General features: G+C 28.8%; 1 protein-coding gene across 1 annotated transcript; it reads left to right on the forward strand.

Annotated features, from left to right (window-relative positions):
* Positions 1–469: 469 nt before the first annotated feature.
* On the forward strand, positions 470–7,261 carry LOC114370659 (kinesin-like protein KIN-14G). The gene is made up of 19 exons (XM_028328051.1): positions 470–959; positions 1,326–1,483; positions 1,635–1,778; positions 1,889–2,134; positions 2,239–2,310; positions 2,440–2,508; positions 2,670–2,747; positions 2,906–2,983; positions 3,202–3,283; positions 3,365–3,460; positions 3,554–3,730; positions 3,817–3,923; positions 4,017–4,205; positions 4,306–4,466; positions 4,729–4,982; positions 5,085–5,248; positions 5,373–5,555; positions 6,036–6,526; positions 6,761–7,261. The coding sequence occupies exons 1-19, from the start codon at positions 842–844 to the stop codon at positions 6,864–6,866; spliced, it is 2,973 nt and encodes a 990-aa protein (XP_028183852.1). The 5' UTR covers positions 470–841; the 3' UTR covers positions 6,867–7,261.
* The last annotated feature ends 5,916 nt before the right edge of the window (positions 7,262–13,177 follow it).

A 13,177-nucleotide genomic window follows, 5' to 3' on the forward strand; every position in this document is an offset into this window, starting at 1 on the left:
TTATTTGTTGAGTAACAAATTGGCTAAGAAAATGAATATGATTACCAGTAGCAAACAATATATTTTCTTTTTATGCGATTAATATAAGAAATGTGGCTTTTGAGAGAAAACTTTATATATATATATATATATATATATATATATATATATATATATATATATATATATATATATATATATATATTACTTATTGAATATTTTGCTACCAACGTTACTAAGATGTTTTTTCTCTATAAGTCAAGTCCAAACTAAAGTATAGCTGTAATATAGAGGCAGATAAAAAAACCCTAATAAATAACTAGAATTTTAAAGAAAAATACATACCATTTTATTATCATATTTACATAAAAACTTTAATGATTATTACCAATTTGAGAAATCAGTAGGATATAAACTACAAACTGATGCTTTTCCCTCCCTTAAATGTAAACCATCAAGCGAGTGGGCGAGAGGCTCGGAACGAGGTTCGGTGTTAGCCTTTTCACGTCAATATTAGAAACGGGAAACTACACAAAGAAAGAAAAAAAATACCTTAAAGTGATAGAAAGCCATTTTTAATTTTCTTTCTCTCAACTTTCTACAATTCCTTGCCTTTCTCTTTCTCTGTGATTCTGATGCTTCATGCAGGAGCTCTTCTCAGAATCACAGGGTCTATACGTTCATTCTTTTTCTCTCTTTCTCTCAGAATTTAGCTAACAATTACGGTTCCATTTTGCTCATCATCATCGTAGCTCTTTTTGGAAGGCTTGGATTAGATACATTCTTTCAGTTAACATCTTGGATTCGTATTAGATTTATTGCTGTGTTTTGTGTTGGTGTTGGTTTTGGTTGAGACCAAGTAATGGCGCCAGAGCTTGCCTTGCCATTCTCTGTTGTATCTGTGGTCGAAGATGTTCTTCAAAAGCATGGAAGTCCTTTAATCGACATTGACTTGGCATCAAGGAAGGCTGAAGAAGCTTGTACATATCCCCCCTCTCCATTGTTCTCTTAATATGTCTTTTTTCAGGAAAATGTTCAATCCATTAACAATCTTGTGCTTTTTTGCATTGTTGAAAATCATGTTCTTTTAAGCACAAAACTTGGATATAATCCCTTAAGTGCTTTTGGTGGTTGTTTTCAATCAGAATTAGAGTTTCACATTGGTAATTTGTGTAACAAAGGTTTTCATTATAAGTTACCAACAGTAGTATTTAAGGAACGGCGTGTAAGTTTTGTCCTTTTCATTGGTTTAAAGGAACCCTTTATGTTGATCACGCCACAACAAAAAGAACAAGTTTGATTATTGTTAGAATGCATGAAACTTAGACTAGTGTGTTGAATTGCAGCCTTAAGAAGGAACGAAGCGGCCGCGTGGCTGCAAAAGACAGTTGGAGGGAAAGACATGCCAGGTGAGCCTACTGAAGAACATTTCAGGATTGCGTTGCGTAGTGGCATTGTCCTTTGCAATGCTCTTAACAATATTCAACCCGGAGCAGTGCCTAAGGTATATATGTATGTATGTTCTGTTTCATGAAATTGAAATCTAGATTCTAGTTCTGTTCTTTGAGCATCATTTATATATGCATGTCCGTCTCATCGGTTATCAATATCATTATGACAAATGAAAATGATTAAACCTGTATTGTTAATGTTAGGTAGTCGAAGCCCCCAACGACAGTGTTATTATTCCTGATGGGGCAGCTCTGTCTGCTTATCAATGCTTTGAAAATGTAAGGAATTTTCTAGTAACTGTGGAGGAAATGGGGCTTCCCACATTTGAAGTTTCTGATTTGGAACAGGTGAGGCTGAAAAAGTAATTCATTTCCATTCATTACTTTGATAGACTCAATGCTGCATTATTGTAATGCAATTTTATTGAGCTTTAACAATTCTTTTCTTCCATGTGCAGGGAGGGAAATCTTCGAGGATAGTGAATTGTGTTTTAGCACTTAAGTCTTACAGTGAATGGAAAATGGGAGGAAAAATTGGATCATGGAAATATGGTGGGAATCCAAAGCCACCTGCTCCCTCTGCAAAACCTATTATGTGGAAAAGCTCAGAACCATTCATGAGGTCTTTGTCAAGGGGTTTTTGGTTAGGCGATAGAGATGGTTTGCCGAGTGATAATTCTCCAAGCAGTGTTCTCAGTGAAGAGGTTAGAGAGTACTATCGTTTATAATCATCTTTTGCTTTTGTGTCTACATGTGGACAGTGAATATAGCATCTGTAAGAGCTTTTTGGTTGGATTGGTATTTGCAGGGTTCTATTCCCTCCTTGAATTCACTAGTTCGCGAAATTTTATGTAATAAGAAGCAAGAAGAGATTCCCATTGTAAGGGTTATTTATTGCTTATCCTCATGTTCACTAGTTCTTTCTTAAATGAGTTTTTTTTGTTTTTAACTTTTTATTTTATTTTAAATTTCCTCTTCAGTGAAGAGCTAATGCCTATTGCTATAACAGGTGGTGGAGTCTCTACTTAGCAATGTCATGGAGGAGTTTGAACAACGCTTGCTAATCCAACAAGAAACAGTGAGTTTCTCTTTGTCTTTTGACCAAATTCAACCTCATATTAATGACACCAATCAAAAGATTTTTTTTTCTGTTGTTTTGATTTGAATGTCCTCACCAAACACCAAACTTGGGTTCATGAGTCTTACTGAATTTTGTGTCAATTTTTTTTATTATGGCAGTTCAAAACAACTCAAGAAGATAAGGCACCACCTGAAGCAGAGGATTCTAATGTGGAAGCTGCTTGTGATGATGAAGAGGTAAATCTAAGATTTCAAGAGAATTTTTCAAAACTCTTCGCAAATTGCAAGTCAAAGTGTTCATAGATTTCTTGGTATCACCGACAAAAAAAAAAAAGATCGCTTGGTATCATTGTGCAACTCTGTAATTAATTTTCGGTTCAATCAATGATGTGAAGCACAATGGCGACGAAGAATCAATTGACCAGCCTTTGAAGCAGCAAAAGTTATTTCAGCAGCAAAATGAAAACGTTCAGGTAACTTGGGCTTGCATTAAATTAAATAACCCAAATTGCACTATGTATGAGTCTAATACGATACTATATAAGCATGCAACTAAAGCTAGATTAAATAGTTTGGCTTAGGAGTTTTCATAGGGTGTCTAACCATGGACCCAGAGTTTGAGGTAGAAAATTGTTTCAAGAACGCCTCATGCATAAGATAAAGTAATCAATTTGATGTTGACAATCCTTAGGAATTGAAAATGATGGTTCATCAAACAAAAACAGGAATTCAGGTTCTGCAACATAAATACGAGGAGGATATCATCTATCTAAGTACGTATACTGCTTTGAAAAATCCAACATTTTTAACAAAATTATTCTATATTCTAGCTAATTACTGCATACCCATAATAGGTAAGCACCTGCTTGGCCTAGCTTCTGCGGCTTCAGGATATCAGAAAATTTTTGAAGAAAACCGCAAGTTATATAATCAATTGCAAGACCTGAAAGGTAAAATTCAAGTGGTCAGAGTCTAATCAAATTTTCTCATTTCATGTCTATATTCTGAATAAGACTAAATGGCCCAATTTGATACCTCTGTAGGAAATATTAGGGTGTACTGCAGAGTTCGACCCTCAACAAGTGGTCAAACAAACCATCATTGCCCTATCAATAACATAGATGGAGGAAGTATGTCACTAATAATTCCTTCCAAAAATGGGAAAGATGGGAAGAAGACATTTAATTTCAACAAAGTGTTTGGTCCTTCTTCTACCCAAGGTTGGTCTTCCTGTGTTGTCCTTCTATAAAAATTATTGTCACTCTATATGTTCGCTTCATGGTTGCTCTTTTTTGTTTGTCTGTAGGGGAGGTTTTCTCTGATACACAACCACTGATTCGTTCGGTTCTTGACGGCTACAATGTGTGTATATTTGCTTATGGCCAGACAGGATCAGGAAAAACACACACTATGGTGAGAGATTTAGTCTTTTGTTGTTTCTACTATGTTTTCTTCCTCACTTGTAACAAGTAATAACTGTCTTGGTTCATCTATGTATTGATGCAGTCTGGACCAGACAATTATACTGAGGAAACAGTAGGTGTCAACTACCGCGCACTGAGAGATCTTTTCTTTCTCTCAGAGCAGAGGAAAGACATCATTCACTATGATATATCTGTTCAGATGCTAGAGATTTACAATGAACAAGTCAGAGACCTATTAACCACAGACAGTGCTATAAAAAGATATCCTTTTCTTTATGCAAACTAATTGCTTTCTGTATACTTGATCTATGCATGCCATTTTGGATAAGATTATGTTGCTCCTGAATGTTACTCTTTAACACTTGCATACATTAGAAATTCGCAACAGTTCCCATAATGGCATTAACGTGCCAGATGCAAACCTGGTTCCTGTTTCATCAACTTCCGATGTCTTGAATTTAATGAACTTGGGACAAAAGAATCGGGCAGTTAGTGCTACTGCCATGAATGATCGGAGTAGTCGTTCTCATAGGTACAGATTAAGTTTATTTCTTAAATTCTTCAACTTAAAGCACTGATTTCATTTTAAACAACATTATCTAAAAAAGAAAGTAGTCTTGGTTAACTTTGTTATGGATTTTGAACATTGTAATTTTCCATTACAATTTCTGTTGGTTGAAAAACTAGTATCCCGTTTTAGTGGCCTAGACTATGACATTTTGGTGCTTTTTTTTACCATGTACGTTTTCCATCACAATATTAATTGGTACTAGCTTGTAATGCTATAACTGCAGCTGCTTGACAGTTCATGTTCAAGGAAGAGAGCTTGCATCAGGGAATAGTCTTCGTGGTTGTATCCACTTAGTTGACTTGGCAGGAAGTGAAAGGGTTGATAAATCTGAGGTCACAGGAGATAGGCTGAAGGAGGCTCAACATATTAACAAGTCACTTTCTGCTTTAGGAGATGTGATTGCTTCCCTTGCCCAAAAGCAATCACACGTTCCCTATAGGAACAGTAAACTTACTCAGCTGCTTCAAGATTCTCTTGGTATGCTTTTATATCAATCTTCTGTCATATAATTTCTTCAATTACTACCTTCTCCACTAAGGTGTCATCTATTAAGGTGGTGATTTGTTATGTATGTACCAGGAGGCCAAGCAAAGACACTCATGTTTGTTCATGTTAGTCCGGATGCAGAAGCCATTGGAGAAACAATTAGCACATTGAAGTTTGCTGAAAGGGTCTCCACTGTTGAACTTGGTGCTGCACGAGTTAACAAAGATAGTTCAGAGGTCAAAGAGCTCAAAGAACAGGTTCTTACAAATTTTGTTTTTGGGTTCTTAAACAGATAGTACATTAAATTAACGGGTGCTTATATGACTATATCTGCAAATTGTGCATTTTCAATATGAATGTTTCTACTGCTTTCTTTGTCAGATCGCTAGTCTGAAGGCAGCCTCAGCCAGGAAAGATGGAGAATTGGAACACTTTCAACAGTATGCAAATAGCATTACTGAAACACCAAAGTTCAAACCTGATTTGACTTCCTTTGCACGGTCACCTAGTTGGTCGCATGGACCTCCTAGGCCACCAAGCAGAGATGATCCTAGTAGCATGGAGGTAACATATTATCAAGTATCAACCATGTTTTGTCCGTAAATTGATCATTACAAGCTATCTTGAACACAAAATAGGCTAATCTACATACATGTTTAGTCTAGTAATCTCATCTTTGAACATAATGATCCTAAATTTTGAAGGCGATTAATTACTTCTAGTAATTTGAGGCATCTAAAAGTATATTGTATAAGAGTAAATAATCCATGCATTGAATGTGTGAAGAGTTTTTACATGATCCTATAATCACAAATTGTTATGTAGAGTAAGTTTATTAACTTTTATAATAACTATCTTTAAAATCATACTTATTATATTTCTGATTGATTTATCTTTAAAACTTTTTCCATAACGATGCACAAAAATTAAGCTCAAAGTCTAATATGTGAATGGATGAGGAGATTATACATTTTGTCCAAAACCCATCACACAAAAGTTCTCTAAAAATTGATGTTTACATGCATGTGAAAAATGGTTTTGTAGGACAAGAAAAAGCCTACACCCAAGTTCATGAAAAGGCGAAGCTTTGATCCCAGGGACATTTGTAGGAAATCACCCCGTTGGCCACATCATGAAAGGGTAAATGGAAAGGAGGATGATAAAGAATCGATTTCTGGGGATTGTGTGAGTAAGAGTACAAAAAAGAATGACCACATTTTAACTACTGATGATAGCCTCGTAGGACGACAGTGTGAAACAGAAAGCAAACGTTCATCTTCTGATTCTTCTCCAATGCTAAGTCCCACAATTCTTTTAGACGTCCCTTCAAAAATATGCATGGAGGTGGCCACCACAAAATCAAATGACTCTGATGAGCTTGAGTTAGCAACTAGTGAAAGTTCAGAATCAGACAAGAGTTGGCAATCACATGATTCACATGCACGTGCACCTAAAGCAACCTCTTTTCCCAACGGATTAGTGTCTAAAACAAGAAAATCAACTCTTAGACGACAAGCAGAAAACCAAGAAACCAGGTATTCATATTTAGGTTAGGTGTTGCAGTTCATGCTGCTTCTGTTCTTGTCAAGGATTATGTTATTATTATTATGGACAATGTTAGTTGTTTAGTATTGTTAATTTTTGTTAACGAGAGGATTTGAACCCACCACCTCTTTCCCCTTTCCTTTTCCCTTCACCATTAGATTAACCTTATATCTCCGGATCATGTTATTATTAACTAACATTTTGTTCCATTTCTTATGAATAAGGAGTATGATCCCTTCAATGTCTCCTACATCAACAAGGAGACAAACCACCGTAGTTAGTCAGCTAAGAAAGCATCCAGATGCAAAGAGAAGTGGAAATGCCAAATGAGAAAGCTGCTCAAGTTATAAGGTTTCTGTTTTCTTTCTCCACCGCCTTGGCTTTTTTGTTTTGGGTTTGTATATCTATATTCTATGATGTAGTTGCACAGAGAGAGGCTTCTTTTTTTTTTTTGTTTTTTGGTTTTTTCATTAGAGGGTCATTAAAATAGTTGTCTGTGTTTCTCTGGTTGTGAGCATGAGATGCCACTCCAAACCATCATTTTATACAAACCTGGTTTTTGTATGGAAAAGAGAAGAAAACTCCCCCACCTCTAGTTTCCGGTGCCTTGTTACACCAGAACTAGGAGATTGAAGGGGCTGAAAATGCAAAGGATAATAAAGGAAAGGACAAGAAAGGGAAAAAGAAAAGAAAACAAAGACAGAGGCTGATAATTTTGTTTTTGTGTTTTCCCTTGTATTTATTTCGTTGTTCCCTACAACTTCTAACTTTATGGAAATATATGAACAACCGGGAATAGAATAAAAATAAAATAAAATAAAATAAAATAAACAGACAACAGTCATCATTAATTTTAAGAGAAACACTTTCCTTAATTAAGAGGAACACCAACAATATACTACTCTCTAATACATATTTTATTGTTGGTTAAAATTTATCAAAAATTATAAAATTAATGAATAATCATAAAATAAATTTTTTATCCTCTAAAAGAAATCGGTAGAATGTGTCAAAACATATACTATTAACATTTCTCTAATTTTATACACTTTGATATCGGATAAAAGCAACAAAAAAGTTATATATTTTTGTCTTAATATAGGTAAATTTTAACTACTTTTATCATACTTAATACTTAATATGATCATGTTTAAAATACTATTCATTTGATTGCGATTTTATTTTTAACGACTCTTTTTTTTTATATTAAATTTTAATAACAAAATTAAATGATGTTAACTTAAGCTATTCAAAGTGAGTTTTTTTTCAGTGGATTGACATTATAAGGGTTGTTTTACAGATTAATTTATAATAGATTTCTGAGAATATCTTGTTCAAAGTAACTTTATTTTTTTTTCAAAGTGACTTATAAGGTATTCAAAATAACTTACAAAATAATAGTATCTTGCCACACACATTTCAATTAGACCAAACAAAAAAAAATTAAAGATTTATGTTTAAAATTCAACACTAAATTATAATTTTAGTCTTTTTATAATTTTTAATCTATAATTTGGTTTCTCTATTTTCTTTTTTTATCATGATTTTGGTCTCTTTATTTTAAGAAATTTATAATATTTATTTATTTACTTTGATCAAATTAAGCTTTAGATCTAACATATTCACTCAAAATATTATAAATGTTAATTAATTAAAATATAAAAATAAATTTATGGAAAAATAAAAATTGAACCAGAATAAAAATTTAGCCAAAATTCAACCTATGAATTAGGTTGAACATGCATTAAAACGCGCCTAACATAAAACCAAGCGTTACAATCATCCCATACGGAAAAAAATATTGTTATAAAAGTTGATTTTGACGTTCAGTTATTTTCTAATCGTACAAATTTAATTATAAAAAGTAGGAAATTAAAGTTAGTGGAGATTTTATTCAAATAATATAAATAGTAATATATTAATTTATCTTATTTTTTAATAAAATACAGATAACATTAGATGAGATGACACAAATTTATACCTTAGATGGAGCCAGCTATTGTTATCGGTGTTGTAACCTGATTGTCTTAATTCACTTTTTTTTTATTTTGTTAAAATTAAATGTGTGTATATATAGGTAATAAAAATAAAATATTTAATATATATATATATATATATATATATATATATATATATATGTGTGTGTGTGTGTCTCTGTATTATTTTTTCTAATTAAATACTATAACAATACTTTTGGGATGGGTAAGAAACTGACAAATTAATAATTTTGTGTTCCAAAAAATATAAACATTTATTCCATTTTGAAGCTCATGTGACGTGGAATAAGAGAAATATAAGGATAAAAATGAAAAAAGATAGAGAGTGAAATTAATAAATATGATAATTGATGTGATGATAAACAAAGAAAATGAGATAGAAAAAAATGTAAATATATGTTTATAAGTTATAATTAGGATGAGCGTTAATAATGTACTCTTTATTATATTATACTCATTTTTTATTATTATTTAACATTTATTTGAAATTATAAATTCATGAGTGAACTCATTAAATAAAATATAAGAACAATTTTTTAAAAAAATTCTTAATAAATTTTAGTTGATAACAAATAATATACTCTACTCCCTTCATCTTATTTTTTTTACGTTTTAGTAAAAAAAAATCTATTTTGATTGTCATTTTTACAATATTATTGAATCATTAAATATTTTTTCTATTATATCTTTAATTAATCGTTTATGGTAGAGTAAGGAAATAAAATATATAAATAAAGAATCTAATTAATGGAAACAATAATAAGAATATTAAGAAATATATATTATATAATAATTTTTTTACAAAATATTAGTTATATTTTTATTTTTTATATTAAAATCTTATACATCAAACAAGACATAAGACTACCAAATGTTTGAATTAACTAAACAAAATTATTTCAACTTATCTTAAGTTTGAACGTTGAGTATGTATTTACATTAAATAATTGGATAAAAAAGTTTTACATCTTATAATAATTTTATTTAATTTTAATATAATTGTCTTTCATATAAAAAGATGCTTGTGCTCCCTATAAAAAAAAATAGAAAACGAGACAGAGGAACTGAGGAAGTACTTAAAGGAATGTATCAAGAGAAAATATAAGAATGTCTTCATAAATTAGTAGTGGTGTGTGTACTTTTTTTTGTACTAATAATTACTTCGATTTTAAATATAAGAAAAAAATTAAAATATAAAAAAATTCATCTATTTTTTTTAATATTGTTATTTATAAAATAATTTTCATTTAATTAAGGTGTTAATTTTAATGATTTTTTTTTATTATTATTATTATCAAATTTTAATGAAGGATACCTTAAAAAATATTATTTTTTAATTAAATTGATGTAATTAAATATAATAAAACAACTTTCTTAATGACATGATTTTTTTCTTTATTAAATTATAATTTTGATTCCTGTATAATTTTAAATTCATAATTTTGATTATGTTATTTATAAATAAAGACATTTAGTCTTTCTATTTTTTAAAATAAATAATTTTAGTTCTTTATTTTTATATAAAGTAATAAACTACTGAGATGTTTACTTTATTTAGTTGATTACATTAATATTATTTTTTATGTTTCATTAGTCAATAATTATTAATGTTTTTCAAATTATCAAAATTTATAGATTAAAAATATTTAATATATAAGTATTTTTAATTTTATTTTAAATAATTTTAATATTTTTATTTTTATATTATAAATTTATAATTAAATTTCATAAATTAATATGTAAGTTATTTACATAAATATTATTGTAAATTAATTTTATTACACAAATTATTTTTACTCCAATTATTTACATAAAATTATTCACAAACAAGAAAATAAAATACTTGTTTTGTTTAATTAAGTATATTAAAATTATTTTTTATGTACCATTAGTAAAGAATTATTATTTTCTTAAAAAATTACCAAAATTTATAAATTAAAAAATATTTAATATATAAGTTTTTCAATTATATGTAAATAATTAAAGTAAAAATAATTAATACATTAATTTTTTAAAAATTATGTAAATAATTTAGATATTAATTTATGAAATTTAATTATAAATTAGTAAAATAAAAATTAAAAAACTTAAACTATTCAAAATAATAATGAATTGATATTAATAGTATAATGTTATTGAGAGTCAACGTGAGTGCGTTAAAAGCAAATGAAAAAGGGCCCAACAATATCTACAATTCTACCATTCCTTTCCAGCTGGTATCCACCGTGGGGATACCACCACCACGTGGCCACGTCAGCATGACACTTCGGGTTATATATACTTTTTCTTTTTTCATCAAATTCTTAGGATAAGCCAATATTTTTAATTTTTAATATTTTATTTCTTTTTGTTGAAGATCTGGAGAGAAAGAGAGGGAAAAAAAAGCAACGCAAAATCTAAACCAACAAATTACGATCCTTAGTCTGCAGAACATGGAGCAACAATAAATCTACCACTGAGTATTTGTTAGTCTATGATTTCATGAAACATTATTTTTTATTTTTATTTTAATGTTTTTCATTTTATATTAAAAATCATTAAAATAATTAATGTTGGCTAAAATTAAGAACCAATGAAGGTTTTTAATATAAACTTCTAAAACTAATTTGAAGGTTTGCACTGGAAAACGAATAATAAGTTAGTTTTAATGAAACTTTTTTAGTTGATTTTTAATTTATACATAAGTTTTTTTAGGACAAAAAATATATTTTAATAAAGACCAAATGATACCAGAAATTTTAAAATTTGATCAAACATATACAAACGAACATAAAAAGGAACATGAAAATATCTCTTCCTAAACACATGTATATTCTATAGTGCAAGACATCCATATGACAATCCAAATAACCAAAATCCATTAATACATGAATCCCCTATGTGTTTTAGTTTATGAAAAAACTTTTTTTTTCCTCCTATGTGTTTATTGAAAAAAATCCAAAAAAATCCATGAATATCTTCAATAGAAAAATAAAAAAATAATGGTAAAATTGTCTTTTAATGTAAAAGTTCCCTTTTCTCTTATCTCTTGTTTGTTTTGGAAAGTTTGAGAAGTTAGTGCGTTTCACGTAACTTTTTGTGTTTTCTTCCCAAAGGACGAATGAAACCTTAAATTAGTTTTTTCGTTGCTATAGATATTTTTTCCTTCTCGTTCTACTGTTCTAAATATATATATTAATATGTGTAAAGTGTTATAAATTTTATAATTTCTAATTAATTAATATTAATTACATAGCATATTATAACATTTATATTTAGACAAATATAAGTGACCAAATTTAATAAGTTGATTAAACTGCCAACAAAAATAATTTCCGGAATTATGGAGATGACAATATAATATTTTCATGTTCAATACAAGTTTTGAAAAAATATTTCAAGTTATTATTAAATTCTGGGAATGCTATAAATTTTTTTACCATGTTTTTTAACATTTCTATTTCCATAAGGAGGAGGTGGAAAAATAATATTCTCATGAGAATGTGAGAATTTAATAATTTACTATCTAAAAAACATGAAATTTTTTATTTATTGATTTTTTACTTAAATTATAAAAATTATTTATAAAAATATTAATTTCTAACCAAACATTCATGAGATATGAAAAAAAATTAATGGAACAAACGTTAAGGCTCTCAATGTAATATATCAAAATTATATATCTTGTTTCTTTTATGGGAAGAGAAACATTAAGTCCTACTCTACTTGAGTAACCAAGTGATTTGGTTGAGGAAGATTTCATATCAATGATTCTCCTACATCAACAATCAATAATTCATTCAGCATTGACCATCCAGCCAAGAGTCAAGCTCATTGCTATGAATATAGGTATGTAATCTTGAGTTTCTTAAATATTATTTTCTAATGAGATGATGGCCTTTGCCACATGTAGGGAATGTCGTTTTACGAATTAACTTTAAAATTAAGTTTTTTTAAATTGGAAAAATTTCAACATAAAAATTCATTAAAAAATGTTTAAAGATTCATCATAGTATATACACACTCACATTATATCAAATAAGTTTAATTCAGTTAATTGAATGATGTTTGTAAATTATTATAAATTATTTGGATCGATTCTCACAAATAAAATAAATAATATATAACATATTTAATATTCTTTTGAGTTTAATGTCTATAAATTAATGGTGTTTTATTTAATTATGGTTTAAATTATTTTATGATAATTTATTTTAAAAATAAACTTATCATATAAAATGTAAAACTTTTTACATTGTGTATAATTTTTTCTGTTCTTTTATTTTATTGTGAACTAACATAATTTACAAAAAAATAATTTTAAATAATTCATTATTCAATTAATTCGATTAATATTTACAACTAGATCAACTATATATTTTTTAAAAAATGTAAAAATCTGTACTAAGAATGGACTTAGATAAAAAATTGATCATGGAAATTTAAGTACTAATATACCATAAATTTGATCGTAAAAGTTATTAAAATAAATTTAAATTTATTTTTAAAAACTATGGAAATTCTAAACTTTACTTCAACATTAATTTTTACCGAACATTATAAAGTGGAGATGATGGAAGAAAATAAAAGAAGTTACTAACTAATTATTGCCAAAAAGTTGTTGACACAATCATAGCAAAAACATACTTGGAAATAGGAAAGTAA

This window comes from Glycine soja, chromosome 10, assembly GCF_004193775.1.
Source record: "Glycine soja cultivar W05 chromosome 10, ASM419377v2, whole genome shotgun sequence".
Taxonomy (NCBI): domain Eukaryota; kingdom Viridiplantae; phylum Streptophyta; class Magnoliopsida; order Fabales; family Fabaceae; genus Glycine; species Glycine soja.